Raw genomic sequence first — 26,382 nt, forward strand, 5'->3', positions numbered from 1 at the left:
ACTCCATAACGTTCCATACGCCTCATCATTGAACTTAAAGCCAATGGCTCTGCCATAATTATCATAATTTGTAATGCTTAGCAGATGTAATAGCATTGCTTCAAATCTTTCTCTTTCAATTCAGAGATGATTGAATTTCATTTATAATACTTATCTTTTTATGTTGCCTGTATGGCCACAACTATGGGTGACGCTGTCTGACGATATTATAACAGAAAACCCCAACAGTCGAGGGAAATCCACCGGAAGCTTGACACGTGAACAGGCGATGACATCAACCCAAAAAAGTTGTCACGAGATGACCAGCTTGACCAGCTCATGCGTTCACACCCACGTGGTTGATCCGCGGAATCCTGTAGCCCCGACTTCATTGTTTTGCATCTTTCTCCAATGTGTAGCTCGCAAAACAGAAATAAAAATGTCACCTAAATATTCTTTTATAATATGTCAACGAAAAACCTCTTTATGAGTAAAACTCGAAGCACTAAATACGAAAATAGCGGAAGTATTTTCTCTAGCACAAATTTATCGATGCCATTAAAAACAAAAGAACATTTTCTCACTAGTAACACAGTACATATGAACTGAATAAACTCATCATTTCTGAATTTTTCACTTTTCCACTACGTATATTGAATAATTATGATCATACATGTAATTCGTCATGTCATATAAATCCAACAAACATATTTTCAATACGACTTACCCTCTGCACGAGGATTTAAACCATGCTTTATACGGCCTATTCAGTAAGCATGGACTGCTGCATACTGCCCGGTACGACCTCAAATTTAACAATCAATTGAATCGATGTGAACGGATCGTTTCCCCAAAGCTGAATGCCTTTACATTCATATTCGCACGAATTCCTCGTGCTTATCAATCGCCACCTGGCGGTTATTACATTATAAACAAGGGAAATTAATTTCCTTCTAATTCGTTTTACTTAAACGTAGGAAATTATATTTTTCCGCAAGATTGAGCCTCTAGTTGCAACAGAAAATGGTGTGAGAATGTTTGCAGTCCCAGATGAAGTGCTCAGCTTCATGGATCTTCACATCAATTGCTTATAAAGAACGGGACAACAAAGCATTGAAATATAAATTTGGTGCCTTTGATGAAACAAGTCTAGTAGACTTAGGTGTATTTCAACTGATTGATACAGACAACTAGTCACTACAAGTTTAAGGAATTTATTGTACTGATCTTTTTAACTTCGAACTTATGTCTATATATAGTGTTTCAGTATTGTTTGACTTACTATGCAGTGGACATTAACTCAAACCAGATATTTTCTTTATCGGGTAATGTGTTATTTTGCTTATTTTCAACTTTATCGGTTCGCTGATTAGAATGTAAGGTACGGGTATTTTTTTAATCTATGGAGACAAGCCCAGTAGTCGACAATTTAAAAAAAGTAAACCCTGTTTGGAGGCAAAAGGCATAGGCACAAACGACAATGAACTACAACAAACACCAATAAACACTACATACAAAATCACTAACATCACAGATAGAGCACACACTCGTGAAATAAATTTACCTATATATGATGGGATTACCGCCTTGGAACGGTCAGTGAAACAAGAATACACTGAAACACGAGTCTACTGGGAGCTTATATTTATTTGCCTAACCGCACATTTGTCACAACATAAATCAACAAAATATTTACGAGACAATAATATGTTACAGTTTCATGATAAATATTTGTTCACAGCATTGAAAAACTTGTTTTCAAGTTGGTTTATTAACATAAAGACATTGTTTAATGATAACAGTTTGGGGTGTTTTATTTGACTTGATTTTTGATAAAGTTTGGAGCAGTTATTTAAAGATAAATATAAATTGAATTTCTGCTTGTTGTATATGTTACTTGGACATACAGAAAATAATTAATTAATGTAACGTAATTTTATTTTTATTTTTCTTCTGCAACTGGGTCTTTTACAGCAAGACCAACTGGCATTGTTATACATTAGTGTTGCCACTGGAAACATGTGTACCAAGTGTCATTTAAATATCTTAAACGGTTATGACCAGATTATATTCTGCGCATCCCAATGACGACACATGCTATGACAATTCTAATAACTGTTTTTTTTCTTCAAAAACAGTTAGATTTATTACAAAAAAGTATACAACAAAAATAAGAAATGAATTATCTTATTAAGCAAATAAATTACAACTTTTCAAACAGCGTTTGTTAAAATATTCATGACTTCACCATTACAAACTATATATCAAAGTCAAAAAGCAAACAAAGAAAGAAAGAAAACAATACATATATATATGCTATCACAGCAAATATGAGTACTAGCTGGCGAAAAATAACAACGCCGCACATCAATATACATGCAGACAAGTGTACAAGCACATCAATCAACAAAAACGTACAATTAGTTTACCTTCTTTAAAGAAATAAAAAAATAAGATAATAGATGTACCTATACCAATATTTAAATCTAAATTTATTTGTAACAAATTATCATTCAAATTATAAGAAATGGAATAAATATTTTAAGGCAAGCATCTTAAATTGATTTGCAAGTATTGAAATAATGAAATTTTACTGACGGTCCTCAACCTATCGCGATATCGTTATCAGAAAGGAATGTGTAAATAATGATAATAAAAGCATTAGTAATAACGGTAGCAACCCTTATTAATGCACTCTCTACAAGTGAAGGGGCATTTTAAATTTAAGTGATATAAAATGGAAGTACAAAGCTTAATTCACACGATTTTACTAACAAATATAAGTCGCAATAACGAAATAAACACAATTTAAATTTAGCTGACATAAAATGAGAGATCAAAGCGTAATTCACACGATTTAAAACAAAGATTAATGAATAAAAGTAGGCCTTAAAGGATCAGGCCGAAATGATATCTCGGCCGAATCGACCCGACACCAATAATTTTATCGGGGATAATGCAAGGTACCAGTCTAAATAATTCACGCATGCCGGAGACGACCGAGTAACTACGGTTCTAGAAAGTTGATTAAACCGTCATAGTTCGGCTATGTCCGTGTTAATTCGGAATGTTAACAATTGTTAGAATAATTAAACGTATGTTTACTGTCATTATGATAACAAATATATATATATATATATATAAATTAACGCTTAAACATATTCAGCCGCGTCTTGGATGTCTTGCATCAAAATTCGTCTTGTTCACTAATTGGTATATAAGAAGTTAGCTCATGCTGTCGGGTGTATCGGCATTTCGTGCTCAACACTACCAAGTTCTTAATAATTATGCCCGGACGGCCAAATAAATGTTCACCTCGTAAAATATGCTTTGACATTACAATTGCACCAAATTGTCTGCAGTACTCTTCGATAAGTCAAGGCGCTCTTTTACTGTTGTCCGGATCTACTGCAATGGAAATATTCAAGTGATAAATTCAGTGGCTAGTGTAGTCACAAAACTGATAAACCAAAATAAATCGACTGTGTAGCTCTTTACATTTTTATGACAAAAGAATGACTCAACTTGCTAAAGAGTACTCACTTTTTGCATATCAACGGGTCATTACAGTATAGATGTAGAAGATTGGTTTGTTCTCCTCCACCATGCTTGTATCGACGCCGTATATTTTCAATACTGCATAGAACACAAACAAAACAGTTACTTCAAGAGCACTATTTCTTTAGTTAGAGACAGAATGTTTGAAGGTAAGGGTTATATGTAAGATTAATATAATTGTCTTGGTCCATTTGAATGGCATGATAATTGCATTTAAATGTTAATTGCTAGTGTGTCAAAGCAGGGGTCGAATTTCATGTGTATTTGTTTATTGGCTCAGGAACATTTAGAGTTGACACATTTAGAATAGATAATCTCATTGTCTCTCTAAAATGACTATTTCTTGTATAAACAATATGCATAGCCGATGTATTTTATATGTGACCGATGGAAAATCAATAATAAACAAAAATGTAAAAGGTGTTTTAACAGTTATATAAGCGATTTATTTCCATCCATTCTAGATACATGTTAACTATTATTATATCTATATTTTGAACCATCATGGTTACAGCAGGACATTCAGATCTGAGATTGATCGACAGCAGTGGTCAATAAAGATTAAGATCAATACACGGAAGTTGTGTACAATACACGGATCTGGTGTGGGTCTCTAATATTGAAGGCTTAAACTATGGCTTTAAATGTTTAACACTTAACTTGTCTTCATTCTGTCTAGCATATATTTGAATCGCCCCCTTCCTCAACCACCACTTATCTCTTTAAATAACTACTTCTCTCCATATTCAGTTTCTGGTTTGAATGTGCGAGAAATAAACACCTCTTATGTAATATTTATAAATTGAGGCAAATGATGTATTCAAACGTAAGGCAACATACGAGACACAATAATAGCACACACAGGTGGGTAACAAAAACACTAAGACAACTTGCCACGCACAGAAGTAGGATGTGTCTTATTAACATAATGCATTTAATATGCATACTCCCAGGAACCTTTTCAAGTGTCTATTATTGCATGTACACACAATTTAAGTCGTGATGGCATCATGGCGGGTTCAGGCCATAATGCACCCAATGGGTGCAGGCAGACCTTGACAAACTCAAATAAACAAATAAACAGTATAAGCGTTTAATATGTTCTACAGAAAATGCCACTGGCATACATCGAGTAAGTTGACGGCCATGCTGCTTGCCTTAATGATTTATACAAGGTTCAGTTAAGTTAAACACTTATGAAGATAACCATATTGTCACAAAATGTTTGAGGTCTTGTAATATGAACAAATGGAAAAGAATGTCTAAAAAGAAAAAAAAGTAAAGGAATGACTGCAAAAACTGTATAGAAATCTTACAAAAAGTACACTATTGGTATCATTCTTTGATGAAAGAAAGGCTATTCATATTCTTTCCATAACTCACTGGACAATGGCTTAGTGAAATGAAAATGGTACGCTAAATAAGTAAGCTCAACAAATACGGTAAATATGTAAGATGTCTAGTAAACGTTTGAATATTTTTACATTTTTCTCCCCCGACAGAAGACAATGGTGATCACTAATATCGCCAGTATGCCACCACATGTCACTTCCACAATAAAAACAACGCTGTTGTCGTCTGCTTCATCTGAAAATGATATATGGAATACATATATCCATTATTAATGTTGTAAATGTATGTGTGTTTTAAATTCAGTTCTTCCCTTTTTAATTATCAAGCTTTACTTGTTTTTTGAGTCACATTCATTAATTAAAATGAACTGTTTTCAGCTATAATATTTTTAATAGCATGAATTTGTCAACATTTGTTCAGAGTGTTCAGGAATTTTCAATTTTTTCCATATATATACTAAACAAGATGTTTTAAGAATTTGAAAGAAAGATCCAGAGGATTTTTGTAAAATAATAATGCTGACACATTTTTATTGTTTAGGTAAGGGCAAACTTCTCAGACCTTGGGTCGTTGGGGAGGATTCCATTTCAATATTGTGTGTGTATAATTTGGAAACTGTTGTTTGATTTTTATTAGTTATCACATATAGTGTTCTAAATTTATGAGGGAATAATTGTGGACAAAACTAACAGGACCAGTCAAGATTTATTTTTTTATTTTTTGACAATGTTTCTTATTCTTGGTATAAAATTTGAACATAAATGATTTGTTGCAAGTTTCTCTTCCTTTGTTGCGTTTATTGGTCTTTACAATGGTGATGCCGGTTCAACCAAAATAATACTAGAACTGTAACAGGACTGACAAATACCCTCATACGCCGCCTGGTCACTGGAATTGTAATTCTTTTTAGACACCAAGATGACCTATATTCACACTGGTCCTAAATATCATGCAGAGAGATATCCTGACTTCTATTCTGTGATATTATGAGTGTTTTGAAGATTGGATGAACACTGATAAAATTTCTGAAAGAGACAAGAAACTTAAACACCAAAAATGTTCTGAATATTTTTGTACACTTCGGTCTGTCGCTCGGTCGACCGGTAGACCAAGCCTAACGTCTTCCAACTTGGTGAAGAGGTCGGTCATGACCAGCAGATGACCCGATTGATTCTGAGGTCAGTAGGTCAAAGGTCACGGTGCTAACCTTGAGCACAATAAATGCCCGATTGATATTTAGAGTATGCTTAGTCAAACGGTCCTAAAACTTGGTAGGGAGGTTGGTCATGACCAGCAGATGACCCATTTCGATTTTAAATTAAGTAGATCAAAGGTCATAGTGACATTGAACACAAAATACTTTGTCCATTTGTTATCTTCAGTATGCTTTATCTTCAAACTTGTAGGAATGTTGAAAAAAACTTAAATTACCCGCCGACATTTAATGCGGAATGTCTAATTGGTGGCCATAAGGGCGGCATATATATATTTTACAAACAATAAATATTATTCTCTAAACAATGTATATAAAATACATAACGCAAATTTGTTCATAACACCGGATCACCCGCCCAAAGCCCGCATGGTTTTCTATAACCCGGAATTTTTCGATGAAAAAGCCCGGCTAAAATGGGGCCATAACTCTGTCAAACATTAATGGATTTAAACCAAAGTCGATCTTGACCTGTATTTTATAGTGTGCAACAGGTTCGCCCTTTAAATCAATTTTACTTGTCATACATTTTCGTCCGGACAACCAAGTTGGTCAAATTCTAAGTTGACAAAAGGACTGAAGCTCCGTCAAAGATTTGTGCAAAATCTAGGGTAAAAGGTGACATAACTGGTTAAAAATTGGTGGTTTGTAACCAAAATCGAATTTCATCTGTACTGCATAGTGTAAAACATGTCTAGGATGTTTTAATCTAAATCCGTCAACTCTTATAGAGTTATTGTCCGGACTATGTGTTTTTTGCAAATTCTCAGTTGAAAAGGGTCTAAAAATCCTCGTCAGCAATTGAAATAACGTGCAGCTCATGATTTAAAACAAGAGCGCCACAGAGCGAATGCCAACGCTAGTCTTTTTTAATTTAGTTTAACAAGGGAGGTAAATAAACAAATTGAAAACAGAGTTATGAACCTTGCTATACAGGGGCATATTTGGCAGCATATGTACACGGTTTCCTGGTGGATTTTATAGCCACGTTCAAAGCGTTTCCACGACGCGCTTATCGACGACTTCGACACGAAGGATGTGGCATTACTTGAACGTTTTTTTCGAATTAGACAAGTTAATAAGCTTAAAAAATGGTAGTGTTAACAATAATAAATCACCTTTTGGAATGCACACAGTGTCTTCAGTTTCGTGACATGAAAATTTCTGCACCCATCCCTCAGGACAAACTGAACAGTCCTGACACGGCGTCACCTCGGAACTGATGTTGGAGAAGGTCTTCCCATAAACACATCTCTCGCATGTTGTATCAGTGTGACTGTTCGCTGTAAGTAAGGAACATTAAGATTAGTCCTCTTTTATCAAGCAATAAAAAGAACATAAGAATGTTATTATTTTGCATATGTTTTTAATTATGCACTTTAGTTTCCTGGTGAATTACACAAAGTAGAGACTATGCTAACTATTAAGATATAGGAATTATGTTTCTGTATTACAGATAGCGATTGATATTATCATGCAATCACCATAAATACAGTCTCAATAATCGATCCGAAACAATTAAAAAAAAAAAAAAAAAACCCGGCTACATGTAAATGAAAAAAAAATGACTTAGCAGAGAATTAAAAAAAAAATCAAAACTAATGTATTCACATTCAATCAATCAATCAATCAATCAATCAATCAATCAATCAATCAATCAATCAATCAATCAAATCTTTATTTCCTCTTATACAGAAGATATGCAAATATATTTACAACTTGTGCTCTAACATTGAGCGATATAGAACAAGTTAACACAATAAACAAAGTAAACGTATCTAACACATAAATATATATATATAAATATATTTAGTTACACATATGTACATTGGATGCTTTTGTTTTCAGGTTTTGTATTCATTTTTGTTCATCTTATAACGGGTCTACATTGTTATTTTAGCTAGTGATTTAATAAGTGATTATAAACATAGCTGAGATGAGTATAATAACAGGTATATATAAGAATACGATACATGCATTGCATACAAGTATTGCTTTGTAACCACTCTAATGAAACAGAACAGGTGGCTTTTACGGCAACAGGTTTCTATGCTGTTCGGTTTAACTGTAAACGTAGATTAGTTTAGGTAAAAGTGATTAGGATTATGGTTATTATCGGTAGTTGATTAGCAACCAAGCTACAGTTGTTATGTTAAGCGCTATTAAATGTCGCTTAAGCAAACTCTAGTCAAAGTATGCACGTATACACCGTGATGTATAGTTGTATGAACATTGCAGAAGTAGTGCGTTGTTGTCCGTGTCTATAAAAGCTTCTAAAGGTGCTCCGAGAAGTCGCAGAGTCCGTTGTATATGTTCTAAGTTATTTAAGCTTTCATAGTCGTGTCTATTCAAAAGAGTATTCATTTTGGAAGTAAAGTCTTCCCTGATTGCCAATGTGTGATAAGTTGATAACACTCGCTTAATAAATGTACAAGTTCTTCCTGAAAGGTTAAATTACACTTAGCACAATGTCGGTTTCGTAAAATCGAAGGTCTGCACCACACTTTTGCTATAATCCTTGCTGTGTGACGAAAACTACTTTCTCTGGAAATAGTATACATAATAGCAGGTTGTATACATGGATGAAGAATACGAAATAACATAAAATCGCAATCATTCAAAGTACGGAAATCCCAGCATAACTTGCATTTAAGTATTACAGCATTGTTAACCATGCGTTTCCAAGGTCAACAGCTTACATATATCTGGTATAAATATTCCGACATATTTGATCTGGTAGAGATAGGCAGTCCTTGTATCTTTTTGGCTACGAAGTGTTGGAGACGGTTGATGGCTAAGGTGTCAATGTTAGTCATTCAGTTCCATAGTTCGGAGCCGTAGAGAGCAATGGGAATTACATTTTTTTAAGACTTGTGGATACTAAGGAATCACACCGAGAGGGTGTCCACCATTGAAAAAAAAGCATTTCTAGCTTTCTGTAAGCGTTCTGAAATGCGTGTACGTATTTTAAGACTGCCCTCTTGGGAAATGCCTAGGTGCGTTATTGATGTAACCTGTTTTATTTCTTGGTCCCCATAGATGATGCATATTTGTGGGACTCGGGGGGCTTGAGTAAACTGTTATTGGTTTTAAATATGTCCTTCATCAGGGCTTATTTCCAATAATTTAGGGAAACGACTGATACCTATATAACTTCAGCAGCAATTGATTCCAGTTTTTTTTTTCAATTCAAATAGGACAATTTCAAAATAAAATAGTTCGGATTTTTGGTGTTTACCTGTGGGTGTTTAACATAGGCGTATTTTTGTAAGAAAATGCACCCTTTTCCTCTGGTTTGTATGCTACTAAAACTATGAAACAAATTTTTTAAAAAATCCGATTTACGTTTTATCTTTTCAATTGAATGCCTTTGATTAATTCAATCTATTTTAATTCGCATTAAATACTAAAAGACAAAAATGCAGTGGTTATATGATTCCAGCGTTCTGTTTTATCATATACTACCCAGAACCCTTTTGTGACAAGTTTGAATGTACATAAACGTATAAAGAGTAAACTCTTTTTATTTTGTGTGATTGCATATGAAATATGAAAATCTGCGATTTGATCTTTTGTCAGCAATATTATATCATTGGTTTGCAGATATTTACGCAAAAATTAGCTCTTTCCAAGACAAAAAATAAAAATGTTGTAAAAATAGTAAATCTGTGAGAGTGCAGATTTAAATAAACAGTTGCTCAATAATATAAGCATAAGAATTATTAAAACCAATTTATACAAGTATTTTGAAGAAAAACAAGATAAAATAAAATTAAAGACGACTATTCCGCCGCTTTTCGGTGTATGGATTGAAAAGTTTTGGCGAAACATGCATGGATCACTGTTAGACTTCAATGCAATACATGATGTGCTGAGATATTTACATAAATTGAATTGGAAAATATTTGAGGTCAAGCACGCAAACTTTAATATAAATTCTAAGTCGAAAAAGGGGCATAATTCGGTCAAAATGCTCGATACATTGACCTCCTCCTGTGTACAGGATGGGGGCATGATGGTGAACAAGCGTGCGAAGTTCAAAGCCAGGTGTCAATGGACTCTGAAAATATTTGATGTGGTACCCAAACTTAAGCGTAAATTCTAAGTCGAAAAAGGGGCATAATTTTGTCAAAATGCTTGATAGAGTTACCTCCCTCTGTATACAGGTTGAGGGCTTGATGGTGAACAAGCGCGCGAAGTTTTAAAGCCATATGTCAATGGACTTTGAAAATGTTTGAGGTGGTACGCAAACTTTAACATAAATTCTAAGTAGAAAAAGGGGCATAATTTTGTCAAAATGCTTGATAGAGTGACGACCTCCTCCTGTGTACAGGCTTGGGGCATGATGGTGAACAAGTGCGCAAAGTTTCAAAGCCATATGTCAATGGACTTTGAAAATATTTGAGGTGGTACGCAAACTTAAACATAAATTCTAAGTCGAAAAATGCGTATAATTTTGTCTAAATGCTTAATACAGTGACCTCCTCCTGTGTACATGCTGGAGGGATGATGGTGAACAAGCGTGCAAAGTTTCAAAGCCAGATGTCAATGGACTTTGAAAATATTTGAGGTGGTACGCAAACTTTTACATAAGACGCAGACGCCAACACTCGGGTGATTAGGATAGCTCTCCTTGTTCTTTGAAAAGTCAAGTTAAAAATATAAGTAAACAACAACAACAAGATGCAAGTTGTATTTATTCATGTCCATATTCAGATAGTTATATTATTCACCTATTCTTAAGGATGACAGATGAGTTTAACTATGTTTAAGACACATGAGAAGAGCAAGTATGAATTGCATTGCAGAATGCATATGGCTTTTCTGGCGATCATATACCAAAATAAAAAATGTTCATGAAGTAGCATTTTGAAAACGCACTTATTTATCATTTCCATTAAATGGTTAAGGTGCACTTCAGGCTGAGTATGTGAAGCACAATATCAGGAGTGCTTCAAACTTCATAAATTACACATGTATAAAATTGTTGTAAAGTTGTCAGTACTGTATGTTAAAGCAAATACCCAAGGTAGCACTGACACATCAGGCCGACATGAAGCCAATGTTACAAGCTATATCGTAACATCGGATCCTATTGTTCCGACCCAATTGTGCAACACTGTTTTAAGTGTGCCCGATATCATCTTATGTCTTCTTGCCGCCCTTAAACTACTACATAATAGACTGATCACCGCTTTCGAATGCCATAGTATAGTTTTCATTGAAATAATTTTGATGTTTCAACGAAATAAATATCTAAAGGGACTCGTTCATGTTTATTGATAAAATAAATATATTCACGGTCATGCATCTGAAAGAACTAATATTTTAATTCTCTTTTCCTTTGAACTGTAATAGCAGGAAAAAATACAATTAAATTTAAAAAAAAACTGGTTTGAGTGGGGAGCAAAACCACACCAGTTTATTTATGTAAAAATTAGATACTGACAGCAATGACGTTCGCCCACAAGGCGTTGTGCACCTTCTGAGGGAATAAGTTAACTTTAACTCTTTTGTAGAAAAAGCCTTTCTAACGCTATACAAATTCGTAGACTTCAAGGACAATATTTAAGCATATATTAACATTTGTTGAAGGGTTCCAGCTGTCAGTATCTTAGTTTCAACAATCATATAGATTTTATTTCTTCATAAAAAAGAGTGCATTTTAGAATTACAAAACATGAGCGATTCACAGATTTAATGCACAGTTACATAAACATAAATATAATTTTATATTCAATAGTTGTTACAACACACTGTCATAATTTGTAAATACATTTTAAATAATTGCAAAATGTATAGGCCCTAGTTACTTTTAAAGGGGACATAGAATAGAATATACACACCCTTCGCCACTTTACAGCTTAACTCGCACAAAGCAGTTGAACAACTTCTATGTATTATACGAAATACATTTTGTAAAAAACAATGACAACTTTTTACATAAGGGAGATAATTGTAATTAAACATACGACAGACAACATAAGTGGCAGACAGCAAAAGCGGTTCAACAGTAGCTTCCCTTGACGACATCGGCCCGCAGTCGGACTTCAACTACGCTACAAGAAGATCGCGTAATAATATTAATTTAGCAGTTAAACTTAATGAATTACCTCTTGGAAATCTTAAATATGTTTGCAATAATACACTTCACTGGCAATCAATTTGAACTTAGATATACATAAACATGTAAAACACTAAATTTAATTAATAATATTATTCATTTTCTAGAACTGCTTCACCTGATGAACCTGCATCCGTTCCGCAGCTCAGTTTGTTTCTGGAATTATGACACAGAATTATGTATTTGTAAGAACTGTCTAAAGTCAATGTCGTTTCGATGCGTGACACTGTCATCCAGGTGGTTCCAATTTACAAGTGGTCCACAGAATAGAATCTTTTATATTTAAAGTTAAGTAATCTGTGTATGATTTTACTCTCACACAGCTTTTGTATCTTAATTATGTCAGGTAAAGATCAGGTTCCACTGTCGGCACCATACCCCCTGCTATCTTGTAGAGAATCATCAGTATGTTGAATATACGGCGGCCTCATAAAAAGCTAAGTGTAAAAAAAATATTCTGTAATACAACCTTCTTCCTTTGTCTTGTAGTTGCTTCTGATAAAGTGTGCACATAGGCTATGCCAACATATTTATCATTTGTTCAAAATGACAGAGATGTCATCAAACTTTACAGATGTTGAGTACCTGGGAACTTTGCGAAACACAATGCACAATTAGTCGTCCTTGGGTAGAGTTCCCATCATTCATGGAACAAAAAGTTCGACCATTATATGTGAGTTTTTAAGTTTATCTTATAGATCGTTGATTTAGAGTAGAATACTCCACGTTGACATAATTTCGCCTTGGAAACAAACAAAAAGTAGCCCACACGTTAACGTAGCCGTACCTGTGGCATTTCAATGCACATAATGTTTGAGAATGCTTTGATTGTAGTCCAATTAATGACGAGATCTTAAGGATATGCAATGTTGGATTTGACTCTCTTTGTAATTTAATATAATATATATTGGGCAGTTGCCTAATTCCGGATCATTTTTGAGGTTTTCTTAAGATATTGTCGGAATTGCTTAATATAAATACATGAAATTTTGACTGAACAATGTTGGGTCCATTATTAACCGAGGTGGAAAAAGAATAAAAGAAAATCCATTTAATTATATATATAATTAAATGTTTTGAACGAAATGTGGGCATAAACGACGTCCGAAAACATGCATTCAGTGCATATTCGTTTTTTTTAAAGAACAAACTAAACATCATCAAGTCATTATACAACTATTTAGATGTTAGTTAAATGAAAATCATGAAGTATATGTTTTACCTGTGTACAAGGTTTGGCCATTTAACATTTGTCTCTATCAGTGATCCTTTATTTTCAATCGCTATTTTATTTTATTTTAAATCAATTTATACATGTATGCGCCATAACAATTAGCATTTGAATGTGTATCTTGTAAAAAAATATTTTTGTCATAGTATCTTATAACATTTTACTTTTATAAGGACTATGCGTTTGGTTCTTTGTCGCGGAAAAGGTTGCTAGGCCAGAGAACGCATGAGTCCCAATCGACAAAAAACTGCAGTCCTGAATGGCACTGTGGGCGTGAGATGAGAGAAAGCCAATTGAAATGACTATTTGATGCTCGCTACAAAACGGATGGACTTAGAATAAATAATGGTTTCGTATAAAAAGACCTGGTAACCACAATACGTCGTATTTCCATAATGTATTCTATTTTTACAAATGATAACTTTTAAGAGTAAACTATGAAAATATGACCATACATTTTTGCTGCTTACATCGAATTTGTTCATCGCATTTTCCGCATGTTCGTCTGCTTACATGGCATTTTAAAACATTAATTCAAATTTTCTTAAGAATATCGTTTACTTCCGAATGCCATGTGTTAGGGAAGTGGCTAAGGAGAACATCATTAAGTTGCACAGATTTTTATTCAATTTTATAAGAAAACAAAAGTTTAACAAAGTCATAATTTAACGAAAGTGACTTTATGATTTTATTTATTGACTATAAACTTCGTATTAGAAATTGCTTTACACAAAACGTTTGCTATTTAAGCTTCCATCATAACTCTTAAACCAACGTGGTCATTTGGTGAAAATGGTTTATGATGTCACTGTCCGTAAAGCTAAAAATTATTGCTTTATCTTTTTGGTGTCACTTTTAACCACAAACATACTATATTCATGTAATTAATACTCAGTCGCATAACCATTTCTTTTGTGTAAGGACATCCTAACAATCTTAATCAAGAAGAGCTATCGTAAGACATCGCGCTCGACTACGTCGCTTTTACATAGAAGTGAATACAATAATGATGTATGTGCCTGTCAAAAGCAATAAGAAATCAAATTAAAAAGTAAACAATGACCATAACTCTCGTGGGCCAAAACACAATCTCATGAAAGGTCTCTATAAACTCTTTATATATACCAAGTTTGCTCGCAATATGGCGACCCTAACTTAAGTTATTCAATACCAACCATTTTTCTATTTTCTAGTAACTTTGACCTTGACCTTGATCATAGGGGCCTCAAACGCAATCCAAATAAACTCCTATTAACAAAGTTTGGTCACTATTATGTCAAACCTAGCTAAAATTATTCAATACATAAGGTGACTTTGACGCTGCTCTCCCACCAGCCCGCCCGCACAATGACGCAAGTCATTCTAATAGCTAGTAACTCGTTAAAAATATAAGAATGTGCCAGTCAAAAAAAAATAAAAATAAACAATCAAGGGCCATAATTTGTATTTAGGGTATACATGAAGTTATGTAACCTTATAGCAGGATGGTCATCATTAATTGTGCAAAGTATTAAGTCAAATAAATGAAGGGTATATAAGTTGTTGTTTTTTATCAAAATCCAAACTTGCGTAAAACTTAAACCTGCTCTAAAACTTTAACCTAAGTTCTTAAGTCAATCAGGGGACATTACTTGTATTAAGGATAATATGGCGTTATGTAACCATTTTGTGTGATTGTCCTGAAAAACTATGTGAAGTATTATATCAATTGAATGAAGGGTATAGAAGTTATTTATAAATATCCAAACCTGCACTAACACTTTAACCTAAGTTTCATAGTCAATCAGGGATCATAAGTTGTATAAAGGATAATATGGAGTTATCTAACCTCATTATGTGATGGCCCTGAACAGCTGTGTGAAGTATTAAGTAAATTGAATGAAGGGTAATGGACTTATAAGAGAAAATCCCAACTTGCCCTTAATCTTTTACCTGACCTAAAACTTTAACCTAAGTTTTTTTTTTATTAAAATCCAAACTTGCCTAATACTTAAACCTGCTCTAAAACTTTAACCTAAGTCATTCAGGGGCCATAACTTGTATTAAGGATAATATAGCGTTATGTAACCATTTTGTGTGATGGTCCTGAAAAACTGGGTGAAGAATTAAGTCAATTGAATGAATGGTATAGAAGTTATTAATAAATATCACAACCTGCCCTAAAACTTTAACCTTAGTTTCATAGTCCATCAGGGTCCATTACTTGTATTAAGGATAATATGGAGTTATGTAACCTCATTTTGTGATGGTCCTGAACAATTGTGTGAAGTATTGAAGTAATTAGTCAATTGAAAGAAGGGTATTGGGCTTATAAGTGAAAATGCCAACTTGTCTTTAAACTTAAACCCGACACCGACGCGGACACTGGGGGAGTAGTATAGCCGTCTTTATTTTTCGAATAGTCGCGCTAAAATTGTCAAGTAAGAGCCGATTTAGGATATTGTAAACAAAGAAAATATACTTACGAAGGAACTACAATTCAAAACAAACTGATTATAGGATAAAATGAAATATAATTGTTTCACTTAAAATATTTTGCTTTGACATCTTACGCCAAATGTACATTTAATTGCATCCTCAATGCGATCCATGTTTTTTTCCGGGTTTTAACGAGTTCTCCGGGCTAAATATGGGGAATAAACCTGTCCGAACCCGATTACCCAAATTCTATATTTAACACATCGTACATGTATTTCGTTCTCCGGCTGCGGCCAAAAATCTAAACATAGACATATACATTTACTTATTTTGATTCAGTACCCGTTCATTTAGAAACTAAATGCCTATTCTATTATATATATATATTGCCGTTTATAACTCGTCGATATTAGAATAATTGCGTTTTCTATGTGTTTCATTGCGTAATTACGCAAACACGCAGTATATTCGCACTTAATTAACCGCATAACTTATTATGCATATTCCTTACACCGCTAATTTTACCAAACTACCTTATATGCAGAACGCAGTCCGTTGCTACTGGAGCAGATTGGTAACTAGGTAATTAAGATGTAAGGTAACTAGGTAATTTAGATGTAAATGTTCATGTATATAAGGCCGTTGACCACCGCTGTTCTAACAGCGCTGGGGTTGATACGCCCGCGCGCGCATTAATTCCTCAAAAAGAAGAAAATGCTATGTCGATCTGCCGATGGTAAATTCCGAACTAGAGGTTAAAAATGACTGCAGGCTTACAGCCTGAACACGTGAGCAATGCGATTCTCCAAAAAATCATTTTGGCCGAGTGGGTAAAATTTCGGTTATTTAATCTTTTCTTGACTGGAGTTGCTTTCCACTAAAACCATAATATCTTTTTACTTTAAATGTGTTTTTTTCTGTAATTTCGGTATCAAAGAGTAAAAAATAAATAAAACAAAAAACGCCGCAATGCGACGAAACCAGCTTTTCAATGACTGACAGAAGAACTTCAGTCTGTGTTGTGAGAATTATAATTAAGTTGATTTGTTGTGTGTTGTGTGTATGTTTAAGAACATGCACAATTGTTAGAGGATATACACAGAAGACAGTAAGCATGCATAAGAGTAGAAATGAATATTAAAGGGAAAGATTATTAATAAAGATGATTATGTTACTTTGTCATGGCACATAAAGATATTGTTATCATCGGTGATTTTAGTAAATCATCAAACTCTGCTGCTGGAAAATGAAAATGATTTTAAAGGAACTTGTTCACAAAGTCTTCCTATAGACAAAGTTGGGTCAATATGTGTCAGCCCTTACTGAAATTATTCAGTTTCATAGGTGAGTTTGACTCCGCCCGTACCAAGCTTGGTCAAGATATGTGAACCTTGACTAAAGTTGTTCAGTTTCAACCATTCATCTATTTTCAGTAACAGTGACCTTGACCTTGACCATAGAAGCCCTATACGCAATCCCATGAAAGGTCTCCATAAACACTTCCTATATACCAAATTTGGTCAAGATATGTGATTCCGGACTAAAGTTATTCAGCTTCAATCATTCTTCTATATTTAGTAACAGTGACCTTGACCCTAGGGACCCCAAATGCAATCCCATGAAACGTATCCATAAACTCTTCCTTTATACAAAGTTTGGTCAAAATATGTGAACCCTGACTTATGTTATTCATTCATTATGTTATTCAACTGTTTTTCTATTTTTAGTTACAGTGACATTGACCCTAGGGATCCCAAACGCAATCCCATTAAAGGTATCTATAAACTCTTCCTTTATAACAATTTGGGTCAAGATATGTCAACCCTAACTAAAGTTATTCAGTTTCAGTTTCAACCGTTTTTCTATTTTAAGTAACAGTGACATTGACCTTAATTCTTGGGACCCCAAGCGCAATTTTATGAAAGGTATCAATAAAATCTCCCTATAGACCAAGTTTGGTCAAGATATTTCAACCCTTACTGAAATTATTCAGTTTCATAGGTGAGTTTGACGTTCGTCATTCTAATAACCAGATTTCACTATGTGAAAACCTGGTTAGTACGTGTTTTCAAATTAACTCTTAGGAAAACCAATCTTGGTCCTAAAACATGAGCGTGTCCCTTTAAACGGAAACTCAGCTGAAGAAAGATAATATTAAAGAATATTTTACATAACATTTCATCATGTAGTTGTTTTTGTGTAAGTGTCTGGACAAATGCATTATAACAAGGAACTCCAACCGGCGCAAAAGTACGCCCGTCCTTATTTGGACACCAACTTTGGTGATAAGTGGTTGTACGTTAAGCCAAGTTTGGAGCGCAGGCACTGTAAAGACAGTTTTTGACATTACAAAGGTCATAACTCTGTAATACCTGAGGCGACATGGTTAGTAATAAAATTCAACCAAGCTTTACTTACCATACACATTCAGACCAAATTCGGAGCTGATAGGAAAAAGGTTTCTTAGACAATTGATAGGACAAGACAGATTCAAGGTAATTCATACAATTAAAGTATTGCGACTACAGCGATATGCCTGGTTATCAAACTTGTCCATGATACAATTCAATTACACATTCTGGCTATATTTGGTGATGATTGGTCAAATGCTTCTTTAGCTATTGAGCAAAGGGTAATAACATTTGGTTTTGACTGAACAAAGGCTTCAAAAGTAATTGAGCGGTCAAGACTGATGTAAAGTATCTTCCATAATTGAAGGGCGGTAACATTCGAGTGATTAAAGTGATATGGCTGGTTATCGAACTTGTTCGAGACATAATTCTTATTCATATTCTGATTAATGTTGGTGATGATTGGACAAAGGCTTCAAAAGTAATTAAGCGAACAAAACCGATGAGCGGACAAGACAAATGTTAGGTAATTTCTTTAGTTAAAGGGTAATAACTCTTGAATGACTACATCGATATGGCTGATTATATAATTTGAATTATGCCAATACACATTCTGACAAAATTTGGTGATGATTGTTCAAAGGATTCTAAAATAACTAAGCGGACAACATATTGGACGCGCACGCCCGCCTGTACGCCGCAGGTTTAGCTATAAAACGTCGGGTTTCTTTTTAAATAAATGGGCATATACATATAAACAAGTGGAGATAACTTGCAATTATTTGACCAAGTTCTATTAATCTTGCAAGGTACACAACTTCACATCAATCCTATCTTCGGTTCATTCAATTCCTTCATATAGTTTTTGAAAAAGTGTCTGAACGAAGTTTGTATTATTAAAAGATTTAAATCTAGCAAGGTGCAAAGCTTAACATTACAACTTATCTATGTTAAAGTGTCTGGACATTAGCATTATTAAAACAACTACGGGAGATAACTCTGTATTGAAGCAATAATTCTTAATATGTGCATAACTTCACATCACTTCATATCTAGGTTTTTTTAAATAATCAATTCCTTCTAGCAGTTTTTGAGTAAGTGCCAGGACAAAATTTTCATTCAAATAAAACTGAACAAGGGGAGATCGATCTGAAATGAAGTACCCTAGAGCAATAATTATTGCAGGGTGTACAACATAACATTCCCATCTTTTGTACCAATTTTTAATAAACTGCTTTAAGCAGTTTTTCAGTAAATCTCTGTAAGTTTGCATTATAAAAATGAGAAAAGGGAGATAACATTGCAATCAAGTGTCCCAGATTTAAAAAAAAATCTTGCAATGCGCACAACTTCACATCGGTATCAATCTTTGTTCCTCGATTCAATCAATTCTTCTATTTTTGAGTTTTGAGTCCAGCTCCGGATAAAAATGTATTCATTAAATAATAATCATGGGAATATCTTTTATGAAATGCATTAAACAAAATGTTCAGACTCTTTTACCAATATCAACGTTAGATAATGACATGAAAACATCAGGCTTAACATGATACTTTTCTGGAATAGATTTGGATCGTAATTACAAACAAGAAAATAGTGGTATTGATTTCCATCAATTTATTATTATTATTCAACACATTGGCCTTTTTCTATTTCTATTTTATAGGAACTAAAAGTTACATGATATGTGTATATTCATCTGATATCTAAAACATCTACCGTAGATATTTTCATATCTAAAACTTAATTTAACAGAGTAAATTGTACACAGCTTGCTACTGTTACTAACTTGGCCATGCCAATCCTGTTTATACTTAAACAATAACTTGTTTTCCCTTTATGAAAATGTGGTTAAGAATATAAAAATTTGCCTTTCAAAAGAAATAAAAAAATAAAAATAAAATCAAGGGCCATAATTTGTATTTAGGGTTAAAATGTAGTTATGCTTCATGTTGTTAGATGGTCGTAAATAATTTTGAATTTTATTAAGTGCATTGAATGAAAGGTATACATTTTTTTTATTGAACTCCCAACTTGCCCTTAACTTTAACTTGCCTTAAACTTTAACCTAAGTCAATCAGGGGCCATAACTTGTATTAGGGTAATAGGGAGTTATGTAACCTAATTGTGTGATGGTCCTAAACAACTGTGTGAACTTCACTGTGAAGCATTAAGTCAATTGAACGAAGGGTATAGAAGTTATTAATAAATATCCCAACCTGTCCTTAAACTTTAACCCAAGTTCCATAGTCAATCAGGGGCCATAATCTGTGTAAAGAATAATATGGAGTTATCTAACTTCATCATGTGATGGCCCTGAACACCTGTGTGTATTTAGTCAATTGAATTGAGGGTATTGGACTTATAAGTGAAAACCCCAACATGCCCAAAAATTTTAACCGGACGCCGATGCCGACGCTGGGGCGAGTAGTATAGCCCTCCTTATTCTTTGAATAGTCGAGCTAAAAACTTTTAGATTGAAGCATTTCTTCTATGCAATTTATACATCATAATATAACATTTCTACACAAAAATACATTCAAACATTTCCGTACTGCCAATATTTGACACAAACTTTATAAGAGTTTATATACATGGAGTACCGGCTACAGTCACTAATAACTAAGCACACATGAATCGTTTACATGCATTAATATATCATCGAATCTTCCTAGATTTTTAATTGTATCCATATTTATAAGGAAAATGTGTAATGCACCTCTCAACATTATTAACAACAAAGCAACAAAAAACTTGGAATATAGGGAAGGGTTAAGAGCCCCACTAGATACTGCTTTATACTAAATTTTTAAGCTCAATGCCTGGTTATGGTGGAAAATGTGTTTTTCTTAGGGATGGCAACGAGTAGTAAAATTAATACTCGAGTACTCGGACGATCGTTCGATCGAGTACTCGGTTACTCGATTACTCGGAAAAATTGAATATGTGTTCGCAAAGACAAGATTGTGTATACATGTATTGTTAATGACGAATATTGTGCGTTGGTCGTATTATTGGTCATTTTCACCTTTAAAGTAAACTTTAATTACCTATTTTAACAAAAAAATGATATAAAAAGAAAACAAATGTTGTTTCAGGCTTTTAATTTGTCTTATTCGTTTCATTATCTAGTGGGGCTCTAAACCCTTCCCTATATTCCAAGTTTTTTGTTGCTTTGTTGTTAATAATGTTGAGAGGTGCATTACACATTTTCCTTATAAATATGGATACAATTAAAAATACAAGTATGCACTGCAGAAATGAACAACAATCAGAATTAGAATGAGCGAAAATTAATAGCATACATAAAAATAGTGAATACGAAGTTCAGTTGTTCAGTTGTTTTCTCTACAAATCATTTTTTTAAATGATAGTTTTTCGTACTGTGTAATTGTTGTTAACCTCATTAATATTGACAGACAGACAGACAGACAGACATACAGACAGACAGACAGACATTTTATTTCGACTTGTACAATGTACATCGTCAACAACACATATATTTACAATTATCAATGTCAACGTGAATGCATAGTAACAAACAATATAGTACACACGAGTATATATACAAAAAATAACAAAAAGTTATAATAAATAGGTTAAATATTGTAATATTAAAATCTATCTAAATCAGAGGATGAACATTTTTTACCATATTAAGTTCTAACATTTATTAAAGAGGATCTTACTTTAAGAGAGTTTTAACAAACATACATAGTTTAACATAGTTTAATAAGCTCAGTTCTCTTATTTGATTGCAGCAATTGTAAATATTTAAATACAGACGGTGGTATATAGTAGCATTTCTTAATATATAGCTTTCTCATATCATTAAAAGACGGGCACACACAGACAAAATGAAATTCATCTTCAATATCGTTGGAATTACAACATAGACAATATCTTTGATTGCGTACAATATTATTTCTGGCTTATCTACCGGTTTGGATACGAAGTGGGTGCACAGACAGTCATAGTCTACAAAAGAAAAATCGTAAACTTTTGGGCAGAATGTCAAGATAACTTTCATATTATGAAAAATATGAAAAATGGCCGAGAAGTTCCGAAAGACCATGCCATTCCCGGAATTAACAAAAAAGCACAGTCTAAATAAATAGGTATTATAGTAGTTATCACAGACTTTTGGTACCTGGAAAACATCTCTAGACCGTGGTAGACCCACCGGGGAGGAGAGGAGAGAAAGAGACGGAGAGTAAGGGTTTGGAAATGAACTTTTGAAAAGGCCCTTTGTTCCCCACCTGCCCCTTTTTCCTAATCCAAGATGGCGGATCTATTACCTAGACCACTCTCAGTTGAATTCAACACTTAAGGTCTTAAGAAACTGACACACGAAGCAGTGCTCAAGTCATTAAAACACACAATCGATGAAAAATGTACTCAGGCGATTCAATTAACCGAACGTAGTTGCGGTGAATAACGGTGAATAACGAGGAAGAAAAAGTGTCTACACTTATATCCGGACTTAGTTTAAAAGAAAGACATGTTATGCTTTCAGATTCGGACAGTGTTATAACAAATGTTACTTTGAAGGATGCCCCCTACGAAATGCAGGATACCACCATAGTCACCACTATGAACCAGTTTGGTGATGTCATCGATGGAAGCTTAGTGAGAGGTAAAATAAAAAACACAAACATCTCCAATGGTACAAGGTACCTTAAAATACTGAACTGTATTCCAATTCTTCCTCCAAGCATTGAAATAGGAAAATTCAAAATCAGACTATTTGCGGACAATAACCGCACAAGGTGTAAAATATGTCAGAAAACTGACCACCCGTATTTCAAGTGCCCGGACAGGTTTCAACGACCGAGGCAATCATACTCAGAGGCAGTGCGGCTTAAGAGTATAAAAGCATGTTTTAACTGCAAAGAAAACGACCATCTGCGCAAAGACTGTCCCTACGACGTCATATGCCACTACTGTAAGGAGGAAGGGCACACACAGGCAGAATGTCCTATGGAAAAATCCGGCAACTATGCGGCCGAGATAATGGAAGGCCAGCGCTCCCTCAACGTCAGTGGTGGTCCGTACAGCAGTGATGACGATTCTACGGTGGTCCCAGGCAGCGTCCGTGAAACACTGAATATCCCCGTATCGGCGAGCGACCCGCTGCCATCGCTTAAAGAGCCTTGCCCGCCGGAAGTGACGTCACAACCCATTAGGGCGGGTAAATCTAAAGTGCATATTATTCTCGGTGACTCTAATTGCGCTCGAATACACGTGAAGGATCCAGATATAAGGAACGTTTCATTTTCTGGTATATCAATTACGTCGGTAGACAGCTTGATTTCCAAGGTGAAAATTGGAGACAATGAGGCTGTGGCATCGGTAGTCATCCACCTCGGCACGAATGACATGCGCAACAGAAGCAGCGACGATATTATCGCAGACACTAACCGCGCTTTGATCACCGTCGCCGAAACGTGGCCGGACGTCCCGGTAGCGTTTTCAAGTATTCTGCCGCACAAAGGCACAAATCCTCTTGTGAAAAGTATGAACTCTGCTGCTAAACAGATTAACAAGAACATTCTTAGACTGTGTCAGTCCAAAAATAACTTCCACTATCTAGACAACGACCACTCGTTTAACAAGTTTAATAAATCCTTCTATGATCCGAGGGATCCCACAGGTGTTCATGTTTCCGACGAGGGCGCGGAGGAGCTATACGCTAACTTTCTGGCTTTCGTCTTTGATGGCGAATCGGACGAACTTGTAGAGGTTCCGTCTACTCCAGGATCTCCTCCACACCGCCGTCGGCAAACAGGCTGCAAAAACAAGGCAGATTAGAAATTTGCAAATAGTGGCTTTGTATCATTTTAAAACTGTGAACTACATTTAAAAACTAAAATAAATATATATAACTAAAATGTTCAAGGTAGTTTCCATAAACGTGAATGGATTACGAAATAACTTAAAACGAGTTGCAGTATTTAATTGGATCAAAGACAATGACTACGATTTTGCGCTCTTACAAGAGACACATTGTAGCACTGACTTTGAGGCTAAAATTTGGAGCTCTCAGTGGAACGGAAACGCTGGAATAATGGAGATAGTAACTCCAAAGGCGTAGCTATTCTGGTTAATAAAAAGGTGTCATATGTGTGTGTGGAAAATATATCACATATGATTAAGGGTCGTTTTCAAACAATTAATATAAATGTAGATGCAGACAAAACATTCACCATTTCAAATGTATATGCACCGAATAATACGGTGGATAAAAAGATTTTTTTCACTGAAATTAATAGAGCACTTACAGCAACACAAAATGAAACTAGAAATGTGTCCATAGGACACGGATGCCCCCACTTCGATTTTTTGTCACAGAAAATAAGCCATAATGATTATTCAGGATAAATGATTAAAGCGATTTCCATGGCTATCGAACTTGATCAAGATATTATGGTCACAAACATGTGTTAAAAGTTTGGTGAGGATTGGACAAACAGTTTTCAAGAATTAGATCGGAAACAATCTTCGGGACGTATTTTTCAAGTCTTTTTTTGCAAATAAAGGGCCGTAACTCCTAAATGACAAAAGCGATTTCCATGGCTATCGAACTTGATCAAGATATTATGGTCACAATCATATATGTAAAGTTTGGTGAGGATTGGACACATACTTTTCAAGAATTAGATTGGAAACATATATTTTTTGAAGTATTTTTGGCAAAAAAGGGCCGTAACTCCTAAATGACTAAAGCGATTTCCATGACTATCGAACTTGATCAAGATATTATGGTCACAAACATGTGTTTAAAGTTTGGTGAGGATTGGACAAACGGTTTTCAAGAATTAGATCGGAAACAATCTTCGGGACGTACGTACGTACGTACAGACAGACAGACAGACAGACAGACGTACGGACAAGGGCAACCCTATATGCCGCCACTTTGTGGGGGCATAAAAACATATCATTGGGGGTGATTTTAATTGTACCCAAAATGTAACATTAGACAGGAAAACTGTATCCATAGACATTAAAGAAGATGAAAGCCTCCCTTCGATGAATCAAATAATTTTTGATAATGAATTAGAAGATATATGGCGAAGGCGGCGTCCAAAAACTAAAATGTACACATTTAATAGAAACAAATCATACTCGCGAATTGATTATATTTTAACATCTAAATCCATAGGTAATGAAGTAGACAGTTGTACAATAGAACATTTTCCTCTTTCAGATCATGATGCTATTTCAATCAAATTAGTAATGGAAACTGAAACAAGAGGGCCGGGCTTATGGAAAATGAACACTAGTATACTTGAAAATCCTGAATATGTTAAACGTTTTAATTTTTTTTTGGAAAGAATGGACAAAACAAAAATGCAACTTTTCAACACTAACATCATGGTGGGAAATTGCAAAGATAAGAATTAAAGAAATATCAATAGACTTCTGTAAAGAACTTAATAAAAGTAAAACTGGCATCAAGCAGTTAGAAAAAACTATGGAACAGTTAAAGCAAAAACAGCTGACAGATGACATTTGCTCAGAAATACAATTGTTATCAGAAAAAATCAAAGATCATTATAAAAATCAGGCAAAAGCTGCCCAAATAAGGTCAAGGGCTAAATTTATAACAGAAAATGAAAAATCAACAGCTTATTTCTTTAACTTGGAAAAAATAAGGGGGAAAGAAAAATTATGGTCAAAAATAAAGACTGAATCAGGAGAAACTAAATATGGTATCCAAAATATACTACATGAGCAAAAAAGGTTTTATAAAAAATAATTATTTAAATCAGAGGGCATTGACATGCAGGCAGCAACAGAACTTTTAACTGATGTAAATACATCATTGGAGTGTAATGATAGCAATAATTTTAGAAAATAATCTAAATATTAAAGAACTAGAACATTCAGTATTTAACTTTAAGAAATCAAAATCTCCAGGAATAGATGGAATACCAGCAGAATGGTACCAGAAATTTTGGTATATAATTAAACATGACTTTGTAGAATTAACAACTGAAATTTTGTCCACAAACAAATTGTGTGATACACAGTATAAAGGAGTACTGACATTAATTTACAAAAATGGAGACCGAGGGGATCTAAAAAACTGGCGTCCATTAAGCATTTTGTGCGTTGATTACAAAATAATTGCAAAAGCTCTTTCAAACCGAAT

At 34.3% G+C, this 26,382-nt stretch overlaps 1 protein-coding gene across 2 annotated transcripts in view; it reads right to left on the minus strand.

Annotated features, from left to right (window-relative positions):
* Nucleotides 1-1,606: 1,606 nt before the first annotated feature.
* LOC128231892 (tumor necrosis factor receptor superfamily member 5-like) overlaps nucleotides 1,607-26,382 on the minus strand; it is a 64,852-nt gene continuing 40,076 nt past the window's right edge. Inside the window, exons 3-6 of one of the 2 annotated variants that reach the window (XM_052945145.1) lie at nucleotides 7,222-7,386; nucleotides 5,022-5,124; nucleotides 3,523-3,615; nucleotides 1,607-3,384 (exon numbers count right to left, since the gene is read on the minus strand). In XM_052945145.1, the coding sequence (XP_052801105.1) occupies nucleotides 3,369-3,384; nucleotides 3,523-3,615; nucleotides 5,022-5,124; nucleotides 7,222-7,386 (377 nt within the window). In that variant the 3' untranslated portion in view covers nucleotides 1,607-3,368. Of the gene's footprint in view, nucleotides 3,388-3,522; nucleotides 3,616-5,021; nucleotides 5,125-7,221; nucleotides 7,387-26,382 lie in introns of both variants that reach the window. The other variant, XM_052945144.1, reaches the window with a different exon arrangement.

The sequence above is a fragment of the Mya arenaria genome, chromosome 4 (assembly GCF_026914265.1).
Source record: "Mya arenaria isolate MELC-2E11 chromosome 4, ASM2691426v1".
In the NCBI taxonomy this organism is placed as follows: domain Eukaryota; kingdom Metazoa; phylum Mollusca; class Bivalvia; order Myida; family Myidae; genus Mya; species Mya arenaria.